At 34.4% G+C, this 27786-nt stretch overlaps 1 protein-coding gene across 5 annotated transcripts in view; it reads left to right on the top strand.

The window, feature by feature from the left end:
* Positions 1 to 27786, top strand: part of PSPC1 (paraspeckle component 1) — a 64397-nt gene that overhangs the window by 4817 nt on the left and 31794 nt on the right. For 3 of the 5 annotated variants that reach the window (XR_007631095.1, XR_007631094.1, XM_050333949.1), the window contains exons 3-7: positions 86 to 181; positions 1208 to 1404; positions 6282 to 6366; positions 7289 to 7397; positions 25002 to 25059. Coding sequence is in view for 1 of the 5 variants with exons in the window: in XM_050333949.1 (XP_050189906.1) it covers positions 86 to 181; positions 1208 to 1404; positions 6282 to 6366; positions 7289 to 7397; positions 25002 to 25059 (545 nt within the window). In the remaining 4 variants the exon portion in view is untranslated. The remainder of the gene's footprint in view (positions 1 to 85; positions 182 to 1207; positions 1405 to 6281; positions 6367 to 7288; positions 7398 to 25001; positions 25060 to 27786) is intronic. The other 2 variants (XR_007631097.1, XR_007631096.1) reach the window with 1 other exon arrangement.

Below are 27786 nucleotides of genomic sequence, written 5' to 3'. Positions count from 1 at the left end.
CTTTCTGGAATGTTTTCTCAAAATGCTAAAATAACTTTACCTGGTTGATCTGTGATTCAGTTATTATATTAAAAATGTTTTCCAGAACACCTCGACCTGTTGTTGTAGAACCAATGGAGCAATTTGATGATGAAGATGGACTCCCAGAGAAACTAATGCAAAAAACACAACAGTACCACAAGTGAGTTGTGATTACCTTTATTTTATAAAACATGATTTATGTACTTAGTTACCTTGATAAATATACATTAATTTTTATTTTGGGATTTGAGTAGCAGGAAGTAGTATTTTCCATGTCATGCTGTTTTGTGTCAAAGGATTAAAGATGACCTTCCCAGAATTTCCTAATCATAGTAAAATTGAGACTTGGCCTGTTGGTTTTACATTCTGTGTGTTTTTAAAGTAGAGAGATTCTTGGCCTACACTGCAGTCAGTGGGAGCTTGGTAGTCTTTTATGGATTAGGGGTGTGGTCTAATCCTGCAGAGATTTGTGTATCCACTGATTTTATGTTCTCTGAACAGCCCCTTAACTGTTTGCAAAGTCAGTGGAGGGTACATCTTTGCAGCTTCCACAGGTCAGATAAAACTTTGAGCATGACATGAGAAAGTGAGTCTTGATCATGAGGTAGAAGTCACCTAATCTGAAAATACTTATTTTTAGTATTGTAATTTGCCATTAAAAATCATGTTGCTTGAATTGCTTGACGGTAAAGTGTTCTGGTAAGACTGTAGAATATCACTTCCTAAAAATTTTTGAGGGTTAGGTACAGTATTAGTGTTAGAATGGGAAATAAAATGTTAACACCTTTTAATGTGTACAGATTCTGGCTAATATTCTGAGCTGTCTAGTAAGCTTTGATAGTTATCTAAATAACTGGTTTTATGAATTGACTGCTTGCTTTACAAGGCTGAACACAGTTAATCTGCTGTTGCAACTTAGTATTTTGTACTGATGTAAATATGAATTTTTATCTTAAATAAATTGGACAGATCTTTATTTGGACAGTTTTTGGAAAACTGTCCCTGTTACTTTGTTACTTGACTTAACAGCTGAATTAAGCTTTGTCTGGTTTGGAACGTAGTCATCCGACAGGTTGATGTAAAGTCAGATCTGCACTTGAAGTGATTGTTTATACATTTTCTGCCTGTTGCAGCTGTTGATCTAAATGTGTCCTTCTGTACATTTTACCTGCAAAATTTCTATTAGGGAAAGAGAACAGCCTCCACGTTTTGCTCAGCCTGGAACATTTGAGTTTGAGTATGCTTCACGGTGGAAGGCTCTTGATGAGATGGAAAAGCAACAACGTGAACAGGTTGACAGGAACATTAGAGAAGCCAAAGAGAAACTGGAGGCAGAAATGGAAGCAGCTAGACATGAGCATCAGTTGATGCTAATGAGGCAAGGTAATATTGGATAATCTACTAGTATTAAATTTGTTTTGTCACAGATTTTTTTTTGGTGTAGCATGTTGTGCTGTATGTTATACTTGGAGATTTTGTCAGCCACTCTTTAATTAAATGCATTTAACTGAGAAAATGGAGGTAATATTTCTCCTTACACATATTCCTCAATGATTTGCAGAAATGAGTTAAAAAACTGAGAAAGGGGTGATTGTCTAGGTCTGTTTTCTTTGCTTAAATTTGTCTAGTTAAGTAGTTCATGTAAAGTAATTGGATGGTAGCTTCACACTCATCAGAAAAGATTATTTTCCATTTTTTATGTTTCTTGTGGTACTCGATAGGACTGAGTACTATTTGTCGGTCATGTGCAGGAAAAAATAAAATGATAGCTTGTACTTGTAACTGTTTTGTACACCTCTAGTACGATATTAAATGTTCCAGTAACTAATGTTATTTTTTTTCCTTTGAAACCCAACTGAGAAGACTGTTACTCTGTTTTGAGTAACAACTCAAAATAGCACACAGTTGCCATGAATTTCTGTCGTTCTTCAAATTTTAAGATTATATATCCCTTTTTTGTAATTGTTTGAACATCTTGTCTTCTCCTAGTTGGGGGCAAAAAGTCCTCTAGCCAATTGCTTTCAAACCTTGTCTTTATGAATGGAGCAGGGTGAAGCTTGTGTTTCTTGGGCAGAGAAAACAGTAGCAGGGCAAGTACTAAAGGTTTTTGGTTTTTAAATCTAAAGGGAGATCATGACTACCTAAAAAAATTCTTATCCCTGAGAGTGTTAGATCATCAGACAGTACAACAAGTAGCTTGATAGACTGAATAAGAATGCCTTGTCATTTCAAAGTGATGTGAACTTGATGAGGTTCTAAGTAGTGATGCATTTCAAAACCTAAACTCAGTTAAGTGGCAGAAGTTACTTGCTGCAGTTACTTGGCTTTACTTAAAACTTACACTTAAAAACGGACATTTTTGTCAATAGTATGACTTCCCTGTGTGGGACTGGTTTGTTTTAATTTCTTTCCTCCTTACTCGAAGACATTGAAAGTATATGAGGTAGATTAGAGTATTCACTAGATTGGTGGAATTAGAGAACCTAAATGCTTGAATATATTGCATATAAATGCAGAGTCTTCTAAAATAAGCTTTAAAACATTTCTGTAACTGGGAAGGAGTTTTAAAGGAATGTACTTCATTTTTTATGTAGTATTCTTAAAACTATTGCAACTGAAAGTTGTCATTAGGAAAAACTTTATTTAGCGTGTCTTTCCTGACTAGGCACACGTACTTTAAGTGTGAAGCCCTGCTGTTTTTGTAAGGTCTTATACAGAGCATAGTTATTAAAACCATAATTTATATATATGATAACATAGAAAGGGTAAGATCTTATAGAGAGCGTAGTAACATTGTAAATTGTTTTGCAGCACCTGAAGTAACAACTATCACGTTGTTTCTTGGTTTATTTTCCAAGAAAAAACGTTAAAGCGTTTAGTTTTTATGTAAGCATAGGTGTATCTTACAGGTGAGGAATGTGCATGTTAATAGGATATAACAGCCATGCCTATAATACACCATACAACCCTCCCTTTCCAATGAGACATATATTTTTAATTTTATGTTTATGTGTGATTGATATTTCCTAAGATCGTTCAGTGCTGAAGATACAGGTTGGGTAAATTTGCCATTGACTTAGCTAAATGCTAATATTTAACAGTGTTAATGGTCTAGTTCTAGAACTCATGCTCTTTAATTTTCTAAGAATTCATTCACCTGTTGCCTGTACTTGAGGGCAAGATGAGGGATTACTTTTTCTTGAATTATCACACCTTAATTATGTTAAGTGAGACGATGTGACAGCCTAGTTATTAAGATAGAAAAGCTCTTGATGGTAAAACATGGGAAAACAACTTAGATGTGTTTTGTAGATATTAGAGTTTCTTTTAAGTACAGTGGGAAGGAAAAGACATTCCTCTTTTGGAATATCAGCTAAGTCCTGCTTTTATGTGGAAAAGGAAGAGAATTACTCCTTCTGTTAAAGAGCCACTAGAACATAAATGCACTTGGTGCTAATATTCCAGTGAGCAAATGTGCTTTCTGTTAGTGTGGGAGGAGGATTTTTTTTCCCCTCACAGTTCGGTTAGTGGAGTACATTCTTGGTACTAGATAACTTGGAATTTTGTTCAGCTAACTAGATTTCTGCTTATTCACCTGCAGATGTTTTCCAAGATCTAGAGGTTAAGGATTTATGCCATGCCAAGAATATTAATTATATTAATGAGATTGCATCACAGGATTCTTAAGAAAGATACAATGAAACTTCTAAGGCATAAGAACCTAGAATTAATATTTTTGTATACCTGATGCACCAAGTCAGATTTAAAGATGCATTAGTTATTATGAAATATGAAATGCAATATTTTAATTATGTAGGAGCTAAAAAGAAGATGAAAGGATGAGCTTACTGGTTCATACACTCCTGCAGGTGAAGGTTTTTTAGAAACTGCTTTATGAGAGTTAAGTGAACTCTGGAATGTGTTGGTTTAAGTATTCAGATTTTTGTGGTGTGGTAGTAATACTGAAGGTAGATTTCATTCTTTTGATATGTGTAATTTTTCACTTTTAAGTGTCATGTTTTGACAGACTGAGTCAGAAGTAATTTGTAAAGCAGAATACGTGTTTCCATGTGTAAGTAAATTACATGATATTTCTGATCTACATACTGGTGGTATGTGTCAAACTTTCATAAATATTCTCTCATAATGATGGTTAAGTAGATTATGAAAATACTGGAAAGTGCGACTGAATGTAAGCAGAAACTTAACTTTTATATCAATTAGTGGAAGCTTGGCATTTATTTTCCATTTTTAGAACCTGAAAAACCAGCAGCTAGAACTGCTTAAAAGTCTTTGTGGAGTTGGTATTCCAACTTGTAGGATTAACTTCTGAGGTGTGAGTACACTTTTACCTTCTTCCATCTGCTATGTGGAAGGATGAGAATAAAATGAAGATGGTGTCCTTTTACAAACACAAGAAAGTGCAGAGGCTTTTTGGTTTTTTTTCCACAGTTGCTTTACTGCACATTTTTTCAGTTCAGAGAAAGAGTCTATGTCCAACACAAGTCAGTAAAGAATTACCGTAATTGCAGAGCTTTTAATATGGGCACAGCCCAAACCTGTATATCAGTATTTTCCCTTGCTCATAAGCCTTTGTGCCAAGATTCTACTGTTGTCAAATGCTACTGAATCATGAATTGCTATGTTGAACTTCAAAATACTAACAATTTCAGCAAAGGCAATAATCACAACTATGCAATGGAAAAAAATTAAGACAACAGTGGGAAAAGTAGTGTGCTACACCTTAAGAGCAAAGGGCAGTAAATGATAAATTTATAGCCATTACTAATGGAGAGAAAGTATCTGTGCCAGAGAGAAATCCTGTGCCAGTGTGCACCAGAACTAGGGAACACTACATAAAATTGAAAGAACAAAGAACTGAAAAAGAAACATCTTTTCCTGCAGTGGACAGTGTTGAGTATAGAATGGGTCAGTCCTTAATCTCAAATACTCTGAAGCATCCTAAAGGTTTATTTTAAAAGAAGAGTACACCTGCACTCAAAAATATTCTGAAGGTTATTGAAAAGGAAAAATAGTGTGCTTGTGAAATTCCTGAATTATCAGGATAACAGTGGCCAGGATTTTTATGGTAAGCACTGTTGGAAAGAAGTGGTCCTCAGACTTTGTGTTTTGAGTGAATCTTCAGTGTAGTCATATTTTATTCAGCTGTGAAATGTGTTAATTTTGCAGAAGAGATTGAAAAAGCAATCCTACAAAATGTGTTTGAGAAAGGACTTCTAATGTCAATAAGGATGTTGTGAGATTAAAAATCTGATAATCTTTGCTAGAAATGAAAACAAATACATGATATTTGGGCAATATATACTGGTCATTGTATTTTTGGGATATCAAAGTAAAATTTTAAGTTATAATTTATGTTGATGCAATTTTGAGGAAAGTGATTTGCATAGCTAAAAAGATTATTTAATTAGTATAGCGAAGAAACGCGTAGAGAAATGTGCATATAATAGTTTGTATGGGTGGAGTGTTCCTGGTGGTGTCTATAAATAATGTCTTGTGCCAATATACTCTGAAATTAGAAAAGACAAAGAACTGCTTTCTAACAAAAGGTAGAATTAGTATTCTTTGAAGAAAGTATAAATTGCCAGGCAGGAATCAAAAATGTGACTGGTCAGCAAAAGTAATAACTGTGAGTTGTGCCCTGCTATTTAAGAGCATTTTAAGTGCTTTTAAAGAGGCTGTGGCTCTTCCTTTCTGGTGGGAGTTAAAATACCAGTAATTTCTAAGTTGCTATAGAGTCATGTGATAAATCTCCATGGAGATTTGGATTTCATGCACCGAAATTCATTTTGTGATGCATGCCATATATAGGTGATCTGCAATAGGTAGTAGAAAGTTTAAGTAAGTCCATATTTCTTTTACTATTAGTGTACTAGGTGTAGTGTACTTGGTGGTGTGACTTCAGCAGTATGCAGCATTGTGAGAAAATGGGTGCCCTGCCCTAGATGTAAAATCAGGATGTGATGTAAGGGATTGTGAGGTTTTTCTGCTTTTCTTTGAGGACTTCTGTTGTCATTACCTGCTGTGTAGGCTTTGCCCATCCTGTACATTTCTACCTTTGTGACACATAGATCCAGTGTGTTTTTTCGTAACTTTATGGGAAGAATGAGTTAAATGCATTGATGAATTTGTTTAAAATTTGAATGTTAGAACTGTAATCTGACAACAATAGCATTTTTTATGTTGCCACACTATTGATTGACAGCTTTTATATTTAAATACACTTCTAATATCGGTAGATCTCATGCGTCGTCAAGAAGAATTGAGGCGTTTGGAAGAACTTCGAAATCAAGAACTTCAAAAACGCAAGCAGATACAATTGAGGTATTTTTGTCTTCTACTGTGCAAAGGTGTGGCATGCAACCACTGTAGGCCTGCATGAATTTAGATACTTCAGCTTGTCGAGCTTGCTATTGATACTGAATAGATGTTTCTGCTGCTAAAAATTGGCTTTTCAAAAGCATAACATGTGCTATTTATGATAATGTAATGCTAATGTAAAACAACAGTTTCAAGTTTTGCTTGATTTTTTTTCATTTGTATCAGCTCCGCTAGTTCTGTTGTAAATTTCTGAGATTTATAAGTAGTGTAGAAATGTCTTAACATAGCTTTTTTGTTTCACATCTGTTTTAACCTTGTCACTGCAGCATAGCTGTAATAGATGTGAACATGCTTCTAAGATTTATGGGCAGATGATCTGCATATAGAACTGTAGCATTGCAGTTTTATAGTCTGCCATGGGATTTTGGAGGCTAATTTCACTTTATGTTCTGGTATATTGCAAATGTTTGTTTTCATATCTCTGCTAAAATTCAAGAAAATAGACATAGTATCATCATGCTGATAAAGTTTATACTTTTTATGTTAAATATCACAATAAATGTTAAGAAAAAAGAACAACACAAGCACATCTCAGAGTTAAAACTGTATCTTTTTGCAGTATTGAGATGTTTTAATCCATAGTGACTTGTTAAAAAGTTCTAACCTGCTTACCAGTATGTACCTGAACGACTACATATCGTATGTAATGGTATTGCAATTACCTGGATTCCAGTTTAAAAAAATTTAAAAATACTTCAATAATATTCAGGCTTATCAAGTGGAGTAGATCAGTGCCTTACACTGTATTAAAAAAAAAAAAAAAAGGACAATTTTGTTTATATGCTTGATCTTATGTCCTGAGACTGAGTACAAGCATGCACAGGTCAAGATACTAAGTTGACATAATTTTTGAAAAATATTCTAGACATGAAGAAGAACACAGACGTCGTGAAGAAGAGATGCTGCGTCAGAGGGAACAGGAGGAATTACGACGTCAGCAGGAGGGAGGATTTAAGCCAAATTTCATGGACAACGTAAGTCAAATTTTATGATGAAAGTCCAAATTGCAAAATAATTTTTTCATTGTATTATTTGTTGTATTAGCTATTGAATTGCCATCTTCATATTTACCCTTTTTAGTTTAGAATTCCATCATTCTCCTGAGAGAAGTGGTACATATTCAGTAGTGTAGTTATTCTCTTGTATGATGACATCACTTAATGACATCACTGTCATTTTTCCTACAAGCTGGTGATGTAACACTTCATTCTTTGAGGACTTCTTTGAACACTTACCTTAAGGTGTTTAGATAACTTGTCTTTTTTTATTTGGGAAAGGGGATGGGAATCAATGATGTTTCCATGAGGAAGTGCCTTAGTCTGCCTGAAGGTTTAAATTTTAAACCAGTTCATGCTGTTAAGCTTGTTTGAATTGCTTGTTTTAGTTTATGCTTACTGGTAAAATAATATACTCCAGAAACAAAATGGAGTGATGATCTGTTTTGGTGAAGAAATATGCTTTCTTTCTACCAACCAAATCAGTTAAATGAATGCAACATGTGTTGCGAATGCTTTAGTTTCATATGAATAGGATACCTTTTACTGTTAACAGCTGTTCTTAGTGAGGAAGCAATGAATAAGCGATTCACACAATGCTCTTTTCTGTTACTGTAACAACTGTAGTCTGCAGGAGGGCAGTTTACTCCCCTTCACAGGTACAACTTGATAGTGAATCAAAAATGAGCTGCTAATTTTTCAGCTACTTTCTGTTTTTGTGGAAGAAATACCTATTTTATGTTCTATACCATAAAATTTTCTGTGTGGTTGCAAAGAATTTATTATATATGTTCTGAGACATCCTAAGAGATGCTAGAAAATAAATGATTACCTGCTCTTGGCAGGACATTTTTCCCCATCCTCTGCCACTTAGTCTTTTTAGTAAAGACTGGGAGAAAGCAAAATAGTTACTTTGATTTTACTAGCAGATATCAGTTGATTTTGCACACTGTGTTTTGAGGGACTTGGATCAGAAAGCAGTCAGTCATTTATTTCCATAAGTGCTCACACTGTAAAAGAAAATTGCTTTAAGCATGTCTTTTTTTCGGACCGATGAAGACCAGGAGTTCAAAACTCACACTGTCCTTTAGTGTGTTCCAAATATTATTAAACATACTTCAGTAAATAACATATAACAGTTGCCTGCTGTAATTTAGAAGTAGTACTTACTGATTGTGACTTCTGTACTGCCAAATGTGAAATTTTATTTCACCTTAATATCTTAATGTAGCATCTTTTGGGGTCACCTGACTTTCTGACCCTCTAAGCTACCTCTCCGAATCATCCTGTGCCTGTTGTGTGAGGCCCGTGCTTCTCGCTGCAGGGAACTGCACTAGCAGGAAGCTGGGGAGCCAACCCACAGGCTTGGGATAGCAGTAGCTCCCTCAGATTCCATTGCTGTTAGGAGGTTGTAGCCTATATTCTGCAACTTGGAGTGCTGGGGAAAACCAGATAATGTTGGCCACTGCAGCCTTTACTGCTTTTCTTCTTGTATCTGTCTTGAGATAATGTTACTTAGTCTCTGTGCTTGAATTGCTTGCCACAGTTTGGCCATCCTCATTGCTTATTTACATTTTTAACTTCCAAACTCTGTGTAAATAGAAGCTGTTCCAAGTTGGTGTGCTGGACTTGGCAAAAATGTAGGGTAAGAAAGGAAGAGGAGTGGTTCGAATGGAAAGCATTTCAATCACTATGCACAATTTTTGTGACTTTTATATGTTGAGTTTTTTGGAGGGGAAAGGCAAAAGTGGAAGAATGGTTTGGAAGAATGTAGCATCCCCACTGAGCTGGGTTCATCTGGAACTAATTATGCACTGCAAGAATATATGCTGTATCTGCAGTAACAGCCCTACTGAAAGTGCTGAAAGTTATATGTGAAGGAATATGTAATACAGGTGTTGTTTTTAAATGTCATATGAAGTTGAAGTGAGATACACAATAATATATGACAAAAACCTTTTATCTAGACTAGTACCTTGATCATGTTTTGATGTATATTTTACTTCTGATGTTCTTTGAAACTTGAAAAAGGAATGAAACAAAATTGAAAATGATGTGTTTACTTACTTTCTTTAGCAGCAGTTTCTAATCAGGGCAGCTCTGTGACTAAGCACGCCTGTCATTTTATAGGTGTTTGTTACAACATTTTTTTAGATAACTGTACTTACGTAGTGTGAGTGGGACTTGAAAAAGCCTTTCCATTTTGCAGCAGACAAAAATTGTGAACTATATCTGAAGATTGCAAAATGATACATCGAGTCTGTTTTCAATTTAGAATTTCTTGTACAACTGATTTGGTTTTATTTGTTCTTAAGAATACTTGTTTGCTGGGAACAGATTCCATCTGGTACTTACTTCTAGTCTCAGATTACCATTGTACATATACTGAAAAAGTTATTCTCTATTTTAAGAGTTTAAAAGTTGACTGTTGATAAGAATTGCATTTTTTTATACTGATGGATAGGTTTTTACCATATCAGATCTTGATAAACTCTTTTGGCATAATCCTTATAACATATTAAAGTCTCCTGCCAACCATGTATTTAGAAGGACAATAATAATTGTTTCTAATCCTTGTTTTTGTTTCTCAAAAGCTTTCAAAAGTAAGCTTCCTTCACTTATATCCTATCCATTTTTACTGTTCAGTCTAAAAGAGGAAGATAAATGGTAAGTGCAATGACAACCAGAATTGGAACCTCTCATATAGGGTTGCAGTGTTAGGCTTTCCTGTTGAAAGTTTCTATCTGTATCTTTTCTGTAAGTCATTAAACTTTGATTCTTTTAAGTATAACTACCTTTGAAAAGCATCTTGTAATCAAGTTTAATGCAGTGACCAGTTACTTTGTTTAGTTACAGATGATAAAAATATTTTCTGTGGGGGAGATTTCCTTTCCTGAAGCATTCTTGTTTCTGGTGATGTACATTAGAAATTTGATTGCGTTGATTGTTAATCTGATGGACAGCCTAGTGATGCCTAAACAATTTACTAATCTAGTTCTGTGATCTCTACTAGATAAGTTATTGATAAAGACTTACATATTGCTTCCCTTGCTTTCTAAAAGTTGGTTAGTTAAAATCTGTTGATGTATCTTCAATATGTATGTGTTCTGATTTCACAGTACCTTATTTGGGAAACTTGTTTTCCTGTAGTATTTTGCTAATTTTTATTTTACATACATTCCTCTGTCTGAAAGAGGATCTTGCTAATGGTGATTGGAAGCAATATTTTATTTTTCAACAGCACAAGTATTTTTTAAAAAAGTACTTCTGAGTGCTGGTAATGAATTATTCAAACATGCAATGGTTACTAACCAGTTGTGAATCGCTTGCTTAGATTTACACTGTTAAATCTCAGTCAGAGCCTCTTTACCAAATAATTCCAGTTCCAAGAAATACTTTTATTCATGTCACCAACTTAGAGTGATTTGGATTTAGTATATTAAAATAGTTTTCACGTATCTGCAAGAGAGACTAAAAGGAGTTGTAGTCTTAGTTTTGTGATGCACAGATTTAATTCTGTGAAATAGATTAATAAAACAGCTGCGATACCAACTTACAGCTCTTCTTACTGGTGGTTTAAAGAGGGAGTTGAGATTTTTGGATGTCCTTGCCCTCCTCCCTCCATGGAAGCTCCTCTTTTTTTCAAGTGTAACTTGCATATGTAAGGAACTGTTTCCTGTGAAATGAGTTTAAACTTCTGAATGGTTTGTGGTCTTTCATGTAAGAATTTGTATATTAAATACTTTTTTTTTTACTCTCCTAGTCTTTTCAGGACTAATTTGTAGATGTTATTTTGCTTTCCTTCAGTTTTTCTTGCAGGAGCACTGCTGCTCAAGTATGTTGTGTAAGTATCAGCATAAAGTGGCAACCACTAAAGCGGTGGAGATTGCTGCAACAGTGGAGATTGTAGTGGACTTGTATCAAAACCTGTAAGACAGATGAGAGAAAGGGAGTAAAGAAGCACATTGCAAAACAAGAGTGAAGTTCGTAGCTTCATATGCCCAACATACTTAGTTTTTGTTCTAAGAATTTTGTCCTTCTTCGGAGCATTTATAAATGTAGCTTTCCATTTCTTACTGTTTGGAGCCTACTGAGGCATGTCTTATCCCTCACCTCTAAGTTCACATGCAACTTAAGCATTAAACATGTTTGAAACAAGACTGTCAGATTTCCTTGGGCTTATGTAATTCAGGAGTAGTTTTTTGCACTTTGTACCTCTCAAGTGAATAGAACTGTATTTTTATCCCACCTTCTAATAGTAGTGTTCTTAAAAGTTCCAGTACTGTAAGCAGTTTCAATTTTCACAGAATCGTTTCCTACCTTACTCTAAACTAAGGCAGATGCCCAGTGAAATTAATAAAAAATTTCCGAGGATCTTTTCAAATTTGATCTGTTTTCTAATAATAAATGTTGGTTATTTTATCTTGACAGCCTAGTGTACGTAGTACAGCTGATGCTGATGAAGTTTTGTGAGGTTGTATAAATAAAGTCTCTGTTTCTTGCTGCTTTATAAAAGCTCTCTTGTAGAGCATGGTTGGGAAATGTGAATTACCTATTTATTGCAATCCAGCATAACATACTTGTGGAAGCAGTAGCTCATACTTGACACTTTAAAAGCCTTTTAAGGTAAAACGAGCTTGGAGAAAGGCAGATCATTAAACATAGAACTAAAATACGCCACCCTGACAAAACATTCCTGCTTTTCTTGGCAGTGATTTTACTTCAGTGATCAAGTTTCTTCCTATGCATAAAGCAACATGCCAAACTGCTTTTGAGCAAGCAGTTTATAAATATGCAGTTTGTGGGTTTGTGGGCGGTCCTAGTTTTGGCAGTAGCACTAAATTATTTTTATTTTTGCAGGAGTGCAGTGATATACACCAGTGGAGCGATTCTTAAATCATGTGTTTCTTCTGTTCTTTGTGCTTCAGATACTAGATTCGTTACTTTAGGCAAGAATAATACTTTCTTAACAGGCCTTAAAATATTAAATTTGTATTATTTTAAGAAACTAAACACATTATTTTCAGCCTTTAATTACGTTGTCAGGTAGAAAAAATTATTTTAACTGGCATCTGCTTTTAGTGTGCAAAGACATTGCATGAAAATCAATGCAGAACTTCAGCCAGCTTTTTGTAGCTGTGCTACAAAAAAAAATTTAACTGCTTTTATACGTAAACTGAAGCTATGTGTGGAGTAAGATATCTTTTGGTTTTAAGTATTCCATGACCATTTTAGGATGGTTCATAATTGACTTTCTAGATTAAGTTTGTGTGTCTCAAGGATGCTGCTTAAAGTAATTTTTTCAGTAATGGAGCAAAATATTGTTGCAGTATTTAATTTATAATTTTGTATTTCTCTGTGTGTGAATTGTGAGTATCTAGGCGATGTGATAAACTTTTTTGTGTTATAGTTAGGAGACTAATCTTTTACTCTGTTGCAGTAATTTTCTAATGTTTGCACAAAGCACTTTAGAAAATACTAATATGTATTTCGTGTGAACTTGCAAATAGAACAAGTGACTATTCATAAGTAATTTTTGTACTTCCATGTGCTATTAAATGTGCATAAATATCTAGCATGAAATTAGGTGTTGCAGTATACTTTTAAGAATTTCCAGATTTGTTCTCTTCTACAGTAATTGATAAGGAATTTTTCTTCCATGTTCTCTGGCTTGTCTGGTTTTCTTTTTAACTTCATTTTCCCTCAGTAAGACCGATGATCAAGAAACTAAAAGCCTTTCAGATGTTTCATATGTAACGGCAAAATGTCATCTGTCTTTGTCAGTCTTGATGTTTAATGAGGCCTCAGCTTTAGCAGATGCCATTTTTGTTCAATTATTAATAGAAAGACCTCAAATGCATCTGGTATGCTTGTTTGTAGTATACTCTGTTTGCATACTTAGCTTTTCCTGTTGCATAACAATTTTATCATAAAATGATAAAATCTGTTAAAAAGCAGATTTAATAAGTCTGTATTATATATTTTAATATTATTTTAAAAAATTGTTACTGCTCACAATTGAAAAAAATCTGCTTATCCAACTTAAGTTCCTCAAGTATGGAATTCTTCAGTTTTTTATATTCTGACAAGTAAGAATAAGGCTTTTGTAATGTGTTTGATAAATGCCATATATATTTTGAAGAAGATAAAATTAACGTTTGCCTTAATAACTTTCATTTTTTCTTCCTCAGCTACTGGAGTTAAGTTTGACTTGGAGTTTGTACACGTATTTACCCAGACTAAGAAGAAACTAACTTTCGGTTTCAGTTGTCTACTTGGTACCTATTTTGGACTCACCCATGTCTAAATCATCAGATCTTACTTGGTGGCATTGAGACTTGCAACCAAAATAAGTTCCTCCAGTTGAAAAGTTTGTCTTTATTCAAAGGGTCTGTGTTTAAAGAAAGAGGAAAACACCCAAGAAGCAATAAGTGAAAGAGTATTTTTTGGTGTGAGGAAACCTGTTAAAGAGTCTGTTGTATAGTGTGAGGAAAGCTTGTTTATAGGTCTGGTTTGTCTCTTACAGATAGTGCCTTCCTAGTAGTTGTGGCTGGTTTTTTTAAATAATTTTTAATTTTTTTTTAGTGCGACCTTTTGCTTCGCCTCTCGCATTTTGCTTCAGTAGCTTTCACAGAGCAGAAAATTTTAGTAGTGGTAATGCAGCAAACTGAGAATAGAAATTAACTTGTCTTAGTGCAGTTGCCTGTCTGTTGGCACCAGGCTAAAGGTTTTTTTAATAAATGTATTTATAATTTTTCTCCTGAATGTTTCACATACCTTTTTGTGAGAGTAGGTTTATCTCATTACCAGAGCTAGTGCTTGTCTTGTGTCTTCCATGAGGAAAATGGATTTTAAATCTGGTACATCAAGTACACTTTAATTTCCCAGAGAATAGGTGTTGGATTTATTAGCATCTCTAATAAGTAGTGTTTTTTGGTAAAAAGATCAGTTTTGGTAGAGCTGTTTTGTAACTTTTCAGATGCAGAGTTCTATAGAAACTAACACTTAAAGAGTCAATTACATATATTTAAGGTTTGCCATTTAAAGATGACTTTTCCTGAACATTATCTTAGAAACATAGGTTTGGTTTGGGAGAAACCTTTGAAGGCCATCTAGTCCACCCCACTTGCAATGAGCAGCGACATCTTCAATTAGATCAGGTTGCTCAGAACCACGTCCAGCCTGATCTGTAATTTTTCCAGGGATGGAATGTCCACCATCTGTCTGGGCAACTGTTTCAGTGTTTCATCGCCTTCATTGTAAAAAAATATCTTCCTTGCATCTACTTTGAACTACTCACTTTTAAAACCATTACCCCTTGTCTTGTCACAACAGGACCTACTAAAAAAATTTGTCACGATTACGATTTCCTGCAGTGCCTACTGGCTCATTAATTTAGGCCTAGAGTTGTGTAGGATGAAAAAAGTGTTTGTATTAGTTTTGTTTTATACATGGCACAAAGCACACTGCTTTTAGTAGAGTTCCTGAACGCAGCTTTGTGTATCTTCTTGTGGCAGGATAGCTGGTAGTTGTCTCTTTTAAATATATTAACGTAAAGGATCCAAAAAAGACATGAAATTAAGTTCTTCAGGCTTTGTTTCTCTTCTGTACATGGTGCTGGTTTTTATAACACTTTTTAAGAATTATTTACTTATCGAGTCTTTGTGTTCATTTCCCCCCACCCTTTCTGAATTTGTTTATAGTTAAACATTTGTTTAACTATAGGGGGACTTTTATGTTTAGGTAAGAACCAAGTATTTTTGGTTTTTACTATTGATTGTGATCCCCATTGTATCCCTACCATGATTCTGACCTTTGGGTCTATACTACATAAATAAAATACTAGTCTTTGTTGGATATCTTTTGATGAAAGCTGAAGAGTTACTGTGTGTGGCAATGTTTCTTAATCTTTTTGGATTTGTTTAGATGACCAGTTTCTTAAACTTCGATGCAAATACGCAAATTGCCAGGTACAGTGTATTGTTTTCCTCAGTCAGATCTTCATTTATTCAAATGAATAAATGAACAAAGATCTATCTTCATTCAAGTCTACCTTGTGTTGCTCCAGTTTTGCAGTAACTGGCCTACAGGTCCTAAAAATTACTAGCTGGAAAATTATGGAGCCTGGTTTCATTCCAGAAAGTTTCATTGATGCTTTTCTGTTCATGTTTTTCTATGTTTTATGTGCTGTATTTATGGACAGGCCAAAAGTTTTTTTGAAAAATCTTAAACTGAACTATTCTGGTTGTAAACAACATCTGTAGCATATATAAAAGGCACTGTTTGCTTGTTAGAAGTTTCTCCTACAGGACCTCTTTGTAGCACTGAAAAACTTCGGCTTTCAGCTTCCTTTCGACAAATACTTGCATGTTCACATTGCTTGGGAACTCAGATGAGTTACAGGATAGCAACTACAAGTGCACTGTTTTTTTTGTTATAATTTAGTCAGCATCTCTAGTATCTGCTTGGTGAGGAAAAATTGTTAATACAAAAGTCTGGCAAAGAGACAATTTTAGTGCACTGTGTCTGTAAGTAATGCTGCTTTTAAAGTGTTTTAAATTGATTTTGCAATGTTATCGTTGACACTTCAATTAAGAAATAGTTAGATTTTTACATAAACACTTCATGATAAAGGATATTCTTAGGTGACTAATTTTTCTTCTAAGTAAACATTGAGGACTTTCACTACATCTCATCTTTGAATCATTTGGGGAAGGTTATTGTTTTGAATCAATCCAGTGTTCACTCTATTTTAATATTTGGTTTTTGTGCAAGGAAAACATAACATTTGGGAAATCTAAAATGCAGCATTGTTTTTAACACCTGATTTTCATTTAAGTATTTTAGTGCATTTGTGTCTGATGGTACAGTTAGCCCAGTCTTTGTTATCAGTTAAGCAGCCCTTCAAGAGCACACACACCAGGGTAAATTGTGGAGTGCATCTTAAATTATTTGCAGTCTGTTCTGTGAAAGTAAGATATACTCCATGCTCCCATGGAGGTCTGTTTTGATACTTACCTGTTCTCATGACATTTCTTTAGCTCAAATAAAACCAGAATAATTCTAAAATGCAGCATAAAATTCTCTAATATGCCTGTGAAGATGTGAATATATTGTGAATGTAGTGTAATTGCATTACATGTCTCATTTGTGAACTTGGTGATGTGATGGACATTTCTTCCAGAGAGTAGTTTTGTGGGTAAGTAAACAGTAAAATGCCTTTGAAAAAATACTTGTGTTCAGTTCTTGATCTGTATTTAATTTATGTTTTTAATTTCTTTACTGTCATTGAAAAAATGAAGCTAATAGAAATGGGAGAAATCGTTTTCCTATATTGGTTCCATGGATCTGAGGTGGCTCTTAACTCCAGCAGAACCAGATTAATTGACAGAATGTTGTAATCAGAAAGTTGTTATTAAGAGAATTAGTATATTCTTATATCTTATTTTTCAAAGGATTTCCAGATCCGTTAAAAGTGGTTATCTTCTAAGCACCTTTGTCTTGTGAAAAATTATTTCTGAATTTTACCTTAAAATATTTGAGAAGCAGATTTTGAACTTTATTGTGAGTGTTAGCTGTTATATCAAGGGGGAAATTTGACAGAATATCTGTTTCTGTTTTCTCTCAAATGATCAACAGTAAAGGCATTTGGAAAAAGCATCCTTCTTTGCAGTTACATCCCCAGAGAGTGCTTCCTAAGCAGTGAGGGGACGTGGTAGGGTTTTCCTTTACCTAGATGTAAATGATATAAAGGTGATTGAACAGAGGCACGGCATTAAAATACATGCATTTTGTTCCTAGCTACTGAATATATGCAGTTTGTTTGGGGCCTGATTTTGCCTTCATTTAATCTTTTTGTGTGATGGATAACATTTTCCACAGGTTATGAGAAAATGAGACACTTTTTTAGTCAGTTTTATTTTGTAGACACTGTATGTACAATATTTTACTGTATTACAGCAAATGGAAATGGGAGAGGTGGGAGAAAAGCTCAGAAATAATGATATATTAATGCAGTGGTTTAAATGCAGTATTAAAGTTCAGAGAAGGAACAAGTAACTGCAAGACAAAATAATGAAGCAGGAAAGACACAAATTTCAATATCGGACCAAGGTCTATATTCAACAGAGTAGGTTCTGTGGTAAATCTTGACTTATTTTAGACTGTTTTGTTTCTTGTTAACAAGTTGGATTGTAGTTTGAATTTTTGACCTGTAATACAGCATTCTGGAAGTATGAGTTCTGTATAAAACAAAGCCACTGCAGCTTATGTTATAAAAAGTGTTTAAAAGGCACATGAGCTTTTGAATGAAAATACAGTTATTTGTGCTTTTATTCTAGTTAATGGCTTTTGTCTATTTACTGTACAAGATTGCAATTCTCAAGTTTAACAGTTTGAAAGTTGCAGGTATTTTGGATATTTTCCTTATGTAGTTTCCTTTCTACCCTAAACTTAAACGTAGGAAAAAACAACAAACAAACCTCACAGTTTAGTGAGAGTGACTTTTCACTGCAGATGGGTTTCACTCTAAGGTATTTGCCACTTGGAGCTGACTGAAATTTTTGAGTTGTACTCGACCCTAGTGAGACCACATCTGGAGTGCTGTGCTCAATTCTGGTCTCCACAATTCAAGAAAAATGAGTTGCTACTGGAAAGGGTCCAGTGGAGGCCATGAGGATTATTAGGGGTCTGAATTATCTCTTACGAAGAGAGGTTTGGCTGTCCTTCAGTTTAGATGTTGAGGAATACTTAAAAATTTTACAAATCACATTGAAACTAATCTTAAGAAAAAGTATTTTTTGCAGTAACATATTTTGAGAGTAATAATAATGTAATTATTATTCATTCTTTAATATTTTCAACACTTGTAATGAGATTGTGTAGTAGGACTTAGCAACTGCTATAGGTGAATGCCAACTTGTACAATGTGATTTACATTATACTGTTTAGTGAAAATGTGTTTCAGTTTCTGGAATCTTTTAGTTGCCTTGATGCTTCCAAATTTGAGGGACCACTAGGTGGGCTTACCTCTAAAATATTAGCCTAGTGGCTGGCTGTTGTGTATTAAATAGTATTTTCTTTCAGGGGATTATTGAATATTGCTGGTTAGTGAGGTGTCCCCTAAAGGTCTTTGTAATGTGAGTAATATTAGTGCAGTTAAACTGCTTCCTTTTCCAAAAATGTCAGTGTAGACCTGACTTAAACATCACATGAGGATTAATGTATTGAAAGAAAGTAGCTTTACTTCAGATTGGATTTTGCATCCAGCTGTAGGAGAATGGCAAAACCAAAGCTTACGGGAAAGTTCACAGTTGTTCAACACCATACTGTCAAAAAAACCAAAACCAGCAGGTTGTGTGTTTTGGCAAGTAGAAGCTAGCTTTGCCTGAACAAAGATCCTGAACCATCTTCCATTTTGTAAAGATCAGAAATGGCTGGTCTTAAGGTGAATGTGAGAGAATACGTAACTTTTTGAAAACCATTTCTTCAAAATCTATAAAATAGGAGTGTTGAGTGTGTGTGCGCTCTCTGTCACACACAAAACTGCAATCCATCCCTGTCTTTGACAGCGTTAGGTGATGTGCTGAGAGGCGTTTTGGTAGTTAGTGGAGTTAAATAATGGAGTACTCTCCTCCCATTTCTTTATTAATCTATGTAAAATACACTAGTATATGTTACTAGGTATATTGACTGATGTTTTTAATATGTTGTGGTGGCTGTCTTGCACCTTAGTATGAATTTAGTATTAGTTTTTATTAAAATACACTTGTGATTTTAAAACACGGTTCAAAGTATAATATTTTTTTGTATTTTTAAAAAATAACTTCAGCTTAGAATAGTAAATGTTTTTGAGTACTTTAATGACAATTGTTTGGTTGGAGGTTTTTTTCTGTGGGATTTAGATGCTGAGGACTATACTCAGCAACTGATGCAGAAGGAAAATGAGACCTCACAGAAGTAGAAGACCTTTTGTACTGAGAACTAAAAGCAGAAAGCAAAGATGTAATGCATGGAGGTTTTTCCCAAATACATTCCTATACTTTTGCTGTTAATTACTTTTGAGAAATTCCCCTGTCTGTAAAAATTGATGCTTCCTTTGCAATTTTATTGAAATAATGGAAATACTTAATTAATGCACTGGACTAATAAATATTTTATTTCCGTAAGGGAAAATCAGATTTTTTTTTCTTATTGTCAACAGCTCTGATTATAGTTGTTACTGCCGTTGGAGATGTTTTTCCATTTTGTATCATTTACTGGAATATATGTATCTGCATGTATTTCATGCAATGTGTATTCATGGTTTTACTGATAGGTTTTTTTATGCTTATGTTGGAACTTAGTGAGTCATCTCCATCAGTTCTTTTCATGACTTGAGTCACTAAGGAGTAAATTTCCTTTATCTCCTCTAGCCTTCTTAAGATGTTTTTCTTGGAGGTTGAGCTCTGATTCAATAGTTGACAGCTATTAAATGTAGTGACAATTCTTTTTATTAGGCTTCCTATTTAAAAACAGAACTCTGTAGTTTACTGTAGGCTATATGTTTTATAGCTACATTTACTTTAGTTGTTATCTAGTTTAATATATTTGTGTAGTTTTCTGCAAGGTAAGAGAACTTATGTTTTTACAAACTCCTGGGTGGGAGCTATCACTCAGTTCATGGAGTCTTTGAGTACTTAAGGCTGGAATACATTTCTGGAATCATCTAGTATGATACCCAGCTCAGAGGAGGGATCAGCTCTGCATGTAGACTGCAGTGCTCAGGAATACACAGAAATCTTGGATTTTGAAAGATCAGTGTTTTTAATATAAAATTAGTATTACTGCATGTGATGGAATAAAACAAACTGTTAGGGGATTTTGTAACTTTGTATCTTACATGTGGATCTTAATTGAGGAACAAGTCAAAGACAGAAAAGTGACAAGAAGGGTGGATGGAAGAGGAGAAGGCTTTTATTACTTTAACTCCTTGCTGGCAGCTTAACTTCCAGTGAATTTTTTTCATTTTTTTCATTCAGTGAATTTTTAGTCATTGGAGTGAATTAGACATTCTGAGGAAAAGACAAATAATGCACAATCAGAACTACCCCCAAATTACAGTTTTGATTGCCAACTAGCAATTTTAGTAACTTGTATGATATATGTCATTAAAATATAGGTATCTTTCAGTAAATTACAATTACCTCCTGATGAGGTCTTTAGAAATAATTTTTCTTTTCTATAAAGAACTTAATAAAATAAGCCACACTAGAAGGGAGTAAGGAATTCTAGTTAGGGGTACAGAAATGTCATACCTGTTTTGACAGATATAAAGTCTGATAGAGACGCAAATTGGGTTTCCATGTTAATGAAAACAAGTGAGAATCGACAGCACTGTAAATTACATTTTACTCTACATATACAACCTAGATAAAGTGCTAATTAAACTATCATGTGCAAGTTTATAGGGTAAATGTTCTTTTTCTGCTAAGGCATTTTTTGGATGCCATGTCTTGACAGTGCTGTGGTCACCATTCCTTAGCTGAAAGGGGAATAAAAAGTTCCATGTTAATTGAGAAGTGTATCTCCTGGCCACAAACAGTTGTAAACTGTATGATGTATCATCTTAATATTTCATTGGTATCTTGCTTTTTGCTGTTGTAAAATATTCCATGCCATATTTATTTCATACCATAATTTTTTGATAGCTTTGTTACCATGACTATTGCATCGTTTGGAGACAAGGTTTTTAATTTTCTCTGGGGTGCTGCAATTGCAAAGCCTGTTTCTCAGGAAAAAAGTACTACTGCTTTGTCTATTAAAAAAAGGTCATTATGACTATTTGTATTTTTCCTTTTGCTATGAGAAGGGATTTGCGTCTGATACATTCTCCTATATCAATTCTTGGGTTTCTTTTTAAAACATTTGTTTTCATGGTTTTGTGGAATGATTTTAAAAATAGCCTAATACATTTAAAAAACAGAAGGATCATCTTGGCAGTTCTCTGTGTACTTAGACTGCTGTGTCAGTGGTGTTTAAAGTGTAAGAACACTGCACATGATACACCTCAAATACTCGAGAAACCTGGTTTCTAATACTTGTAAAAGGGGGAAAATCCATGCTATATTAAATGTAAAATACATCATTTGAAAACTGAATTCAGTATTTTGGTGTAGATGTCCTTTTTACAATTGACATTAAAATGAGTTGGAATTGTGAGGAAATAAATTTTTTAATACTTGTATCTAAAACAATTAGCAAGTATAATTCTGTATTTTCCATCATAGCAATTTTTCTAAAAGCAAATTCCTCAGGTGAATCAGACCTTCATGAGCCTTGTTTGTGTTAGTGAGTTCTGAAGTATTATATAAGAATCCCGCAACAGAAGTAATTTTGAAAGCTTTCTTTTGAGCTGTGTAAACAGTGCTTTTACAGCAGGACTTTTTGTTGTGTTTTCTGATCTTCTCGAAGATTACCATACACTTTACTACATGTTCTTTGTCCTATGGCTTTCTTTTCCCGCTGTATTGCATATCATCCATTTTTCTTGTTCTCTTCCAGTTTAAGTTGTTTTCCCAGGTACCAGGTGACTTCAGAGGTTCTTAATCGCCCACATATTTCTCTATTAAGAGTTTAGCCCTACTCTCTTGCTGCTCAGTTTTAACTCCCTCTTATGGGTAGTTATGGGTGGCTTTTGGGAAGGGACTGAAGCATCTGCTACTCAACAGAAGAATGGGCAGTCATATAGTGAGGAAAAGAAGCTCTGAGAAGGTAACACTCTCATTGTTGAGTTCTGCAAAGGACTTGATTATCCAAAAGTGAAGCTCTCAGGTGGGCTGGAATTACCAGTCAGTACTGGTTCAGCTACTCTGTCAAACTGCCTGTTGGTACTCCTTTCTCTGCCATATTTTGGGCAAAACCCATGGACTAGTTGACCTAACTTACCTGCAATAATATGTTTATGATGACATAGTAAAGAGCTGTCTAGGACATGATCTGTGTGTGATAGGACTGAATTTTTGTTGTCATCTGGACTCCTGCAAATACAAGTTGTTAATATGTTGATCATTTAATGACATTAGTGATACCTACTATTGGTTAACATTTGAAATTGGGTATTTTCTCTGACAGGAAACTCAAGGGAACATGATAAGTTATGGACGTGGAACAGTAGGAATAAAAATAGTAATTCTTGCAGGCACATTGATAAACTAATGGGCAGTAGAGATCATAAGGCACATTTATGGATCTTGTTTCTACTGCTGAAATACTTTTTATACTGTAGTAATTCAACACCAAAGTTAAAGCTAAAAAAAAAGGCAAATAATTAATTAATGGGTTTTTTTACAAATGTTAGACTAGACTAAAAAAAGTAAAAATTGCAAGTTCTACCCGTCTTGCTGTACTTGTGGTTAACTGAAGACTGGTAGCATTTCAGGCCGAGAAAAAAACTGGTTTATTGCTAGGAGGTAATGTACTTTTTAAGTAAAGTGTACATTAAAGCTTTACAGAGCAAGCTAGTGCAGCTTTTACAGCTCTGTACTTAACATCCTTACCTAACCAGTGCTGTATTTGGCCCTGCCTTGTATGGCACTTGTCACATTAGAAAAAACCCAAACACTAAGCAACTTGCAATTGAACCTGAGATGAATCAAGTAAGTTATGTGCACTAATGCAAAATCTGTTACTTTGCCTTGTAGCTAAAGAATATCTCACAACTGTTTGTGGCATATCCTGTCACACGTGCATATATGCCTGTGTGTGTGCACACACAATCTAACTAATGTAAATTGATAGCCATGGTGGTTTTCTGTCAGTTTGGGCTAGGGATTGACATTAGGGATGATATACCTTTTGCTTCCTCGTGTCAGGGCTGAGGTGTACAAGCAGACTAATATCAATAAAGTTGTATCTAATTTTGTGACGTTGCTATCAGTTTATGGTTTGATTGATCCTGGTGGGGCTGATGATTTTACTTACAATGCCAATGGATGTTACTGTAAAAGGTCTGTCAAAGTAGTTGCATGCTCTGCTATAAATTTTTAACGTGGGTTCTAGGGTCAAAAGAAGAGATCCTCCTTAGTGTTCCATCAATGGCCTTCTGTAGCTGGACCCTAGTACCTGCATCTGTCTTTTAGTTACCAGGCCTTATTTTTCCTCTACACTAAGCCATATTCTTTTGAAAATAGTGTGTAATCTTCTTATGTTAAGTACATTTTCTAGGTTAATATGAGTTACTAGAAACAAAGTTGTTGATCTGAGAGCTTTTTGTCATTTATCTTATGGCAATTTCCCATAACAGGGTATTTTTACAAAATTATTAATTCTGTTCTGTCAAATAATGGTGTCTGCCGCTTGAAGTGTGTGGAGATAGAAGACTCGCGTTTGGCATCGCAAATATGATTGACCAAAGTGAAGTTTTGTGAACCTGTAAAAATCCTATGAATGTATTTTAGTTTGATTAATGTTTCCATGTAAAATTTGATTATATATTATATATATTGCCTAGTATTTGGATTTGTTTTCAAAGTACATCTGTACGTATTCTCTTAAATCGTAAGTGGAATGATTTCCAAAATGAGGTAAATTGTTTTGCATATGCTTATTCTTAGCACACGTGTGTTCACTTGAGCACAATACATGTTATCATTCTTGTAAAAAATTAGGGAGAAAATTTTTAATTAAGGAGAAAAGTTTCTTCAGCTTTTGTTTTGAACTGTGAATTTGTTTCTATTTAATTCTTTTGATGTAAAGAGTAATACTAAAATCCTTGAAATTATCTCTGATAATTTCTGTTTTCCTTTAAGTGATGATTTTTTGCTACTCTGGGTACTATCCTTTGAGTATTGTTTCACAGCAGGCCGTGGTTCATGATTAGCAATGTCAGAACTCTTTTTTGCTGTTGGGTGACTGAGCATCAGTTGAATCTGGATCACTTTGACTTCTTTGTTTAGTATAAATGCATGTTATAGTTTCTGTTAATATACTACAGTTTTATGCTGGTTTCAGAAGGATGGTCAGTATCTGAACTAACATATCAGTAGCGTAATATCATTTTTCAGAATATGTTCTACCACCAGGTTAAGTCAAAACTATTGGAAGAAAGATGAGCTGGCAGACTGAGTTTATATACCATAATATAACATATCAGAGCTTGGTTTCCAGTCAACACAAGCATTTTTGAATCATGAAGTCAGATTGACTATTACTGAACCATGGCCTTTAGGCAATACTGTAATAAGACCTCTCTATTTACAGTTAAAATGTAAATATAATTCTTTTTAGTAAAAAACACTATGTGAAGATGGATTTTTTTCAAGTTGATTACATAACTGTTTGGGAGCTTTAAACTGCTACATATGATAAATGAAACTTGTGATATTTATTCTTTAACACACAAAAATGTACAGCATTGTTCTATTGAACTTACCAATCCATTTGATATTATAAAAACAAGACAGTATAGTTAACTTTGTTCCTTGTACTATTTTTAATCAATGGAAACTTTTGAAAATTTTAACGCTTTTATTTTTATGGGGTAAATGGGAATGTTTTAAGTTCTAAGAATGATAGGTTGATCATGAAAACTATGTTTACTTTCAGAGAGAACAGGAAATGAGAATGGGTGATATGGGTCCTCGTGGAGCAATTAACATGGGAGGTAGGGATCTGAAGGAAAAAGGCTTCTGTAATGTAATTTTTTTTTCTTTGGGACTGTACATGTTACTCAAGCACTATTAATCAGTGACAACTACTGGTAAAAAGGAGTAAGCAATATTAGGAAATAAAAAATACCACATATTTTGCTTTGAAACAGGTTCCTCCCCCAGGTGTATCTTTATTTTATTGCTTTGTCTATACATGGGAAAAAAATAAGATGTGCAAGTTAAGAAAAACAAAAATCAGGGAAGGGTGATGCTTTTGAAATTATCTGATGCAAAGAGGAATTTTATGTTCAAAAAATGTTTGGCATTCTTTTGGAGGGACTATCTTTTCAGAGAAGTTGGTACTGTGATTGCATGCAGTGAAATGATGGAGAGATCAAAATTGGCAAGTTCTCGATGAGGTTAATGAATAATGTGGTTGGTGTTCTACTAAGTTACTGCAAACCTGTATTTGCAAATATTCTCAGTTCACTCTTGTGACTTTAAATATTGTCACTACTAAGAACTGTTACTGTGAAATCTAGAAAAGTATGATAATTAGTGCTTGCTCCATATATGCAGACTGAAACCATTTGGAATTTTACTTATCCAGTATATCTGCTTTTAAACAAGACTGAAACTTAGAGTGTTTCTTCAGTAATACCAAATTTCACTAAACTGTATTAACCATCAATATATATCTATCGGAAACTTCTAATGTTAATTTAAAATAAATTGATAGTTTAAGGAAAAGTAATAGAACTATTTTTCTGTATTAAAACTTGAAGTTACATATGAAACTTAGTGAACATTGTTGCTTGACCTTTTTGAGTAATGGGAGCTTATAGACTAATGAATAGACTAACGAATCTGCTTGGTTCAGCTTTTAAAATACGTTATTCACAATTTCCTTGCATTTATTAATTGAGACACATTTATAGCTGCAATATAGAAACAGGCTTTTTCTTTTGTGGATGATGAAAAGCTTGAAAAATAAATCTAAAGGAAGACATTGTGAAGTTATAAGTAATGAACTGAAGCATAAATTGTGACTAAATTTTTTATTTTATTGTTGTACCTTTGCATATCATTGCAGCATACTTGAAAATTTCGTTTAACTAAGAGACTTCATAAATATTGATACTGTGCCTGTTGTCCCGATCCACAAGATACACTTTTTACAACCATATTTTAAGTGTGTATTTACTGCAATTCTTTCCAGGTTGTAATGCTTAACAGTGATGTTCTTGGTCTTGTTTTCTAGCTTTTAAACCTAATACTTTTAGAAATAAGTTACGTACTTCCAAAAGAAGTTAGGGTAACTCTGAGCAGCTATTTTAAAATATCCACAGCAAATACATAATCAAAGTGTCTGGATTTTAGGTTAGCTCACTATAGAGATTTTGTTTTTTCTCCAGTATTTTAGCAACTCCACAAGTACAACCAAAATAATCTGATCCCAAAACCTTACAGTAGACCTTTAAATAGTAGATCTTTAGTTATTGACCTTAGCATCCGTTTTCAACATTGCTGTCAGAATTGTGACTTTATTTTTAACTGACCCTTGCCTGTGCCATTTGCAGCTTTTCATCATATGGGACAGTAGAGACCTGGAATATCTTCAGTAATGGAAATATCTGCATTATATTATTAGAAAGCAGAGTGCCTCTGTGACAGATTTAATATGTGTTGGGCTGACTTGTGCAGAACTGCTCTTTCTTGCAGTTATCTGTGACAAGTTCTGGGAGAATCTATATACCTCATCATAGCACTTAGTTGGATCTGTGATGCTAAGTGCAGCTTATAAACTTCAATATGTAAAAAAGGAAGTTTTTTTGGGAACTATGTCTGCATTGAAGGGGATTATTGACTGGCGTGTTGCCAGCTGTGGCAGACTTTGCTAAGTGCAGTTCAGACATTTATAATATACTTTTTCAGCCCTCCAGTTTGCAGAAAAAGACTTTTTTGGTTTTTAATGTCTGTGCATTGTTGCATGAACACTGGTGAGGGCTTTCCATCTGTTTCTAAACGTGGTCCTGTAAGTTAACTGCTAACATCAGTGTCCCACCAAAAAGAATGGGCAATCAAGTTGTTAGGAGTTGTTAGCAACTCTTTTGGAGCTAGGAGGATTTTGGAGGACCACTGAGTTAAACTTAAAATGGTATAGTGGCCTCTTGCTGAAAGTGTGCAGGACACCATTCTCTCCTTTTATTATACTCTAGAATTTTCCTCCTGTTAGAGCTGACTCTCAGAAACCGGATTAATATTATAGGTGTCATAGTATAGGTTGCTATATGTCACTCTAGAAGCACCATGGGTGCATTTGTATGACACAGAGCATGAGAACTTTGTTGCAGTTAACAGATAAGTGATGCTGCCTGTGTATGGCCAGGTGGCTCAGTTTAATTAGGCTGATAAACCAATAACAATAATTTAGCATTTAGGTAGTGGCACTACTGCCTGTGCCGATCACTGCCATCATGATAGTCCTGCAGAGTAGGAAGAGCTTCCAAAAAGAAAAGTTTCTTCTTATACTGGCAGTTTAGACTTCTGCTTTTTCTTCTCTACTTAGCCGCTCAGTGGAAGATACTAAAAACCAATTTTGGGGTAATTATCTTGAATTATAGCATAATCTTCTGTCTACTTCATGAACTAATCACTTGTGTGGGTAGATAAGAAGCATCCAACTTGAGCATACCTATGTTTCGAGTTAGTGTCGTAGGGAGAGGTCTGGGAGTTTCTTA

The sequence above is a fragment of the Myiozetetes cayanensis genome, unplaced genomic scaffold, assembly GCF_022539395.1.
Source record: "Myiozetetes cayanensis isolate MyiCay16 unplaced genomic scaffold, myiCay2020 scf5-8, whole genome shotgun sequence".
Classification (NCBI taxonomy): domain Eukaryota; kingdom Metazoa; phylum Chordata; class Aves; order Passeriformes; family Tyrannidae; genus Myiozetetes; species Myiozetetes cayanensis.
Note: the sequence above shows the minus strand (reverse complement) of the source record. Positions and strands in the feature narration are given on the sequence as shown.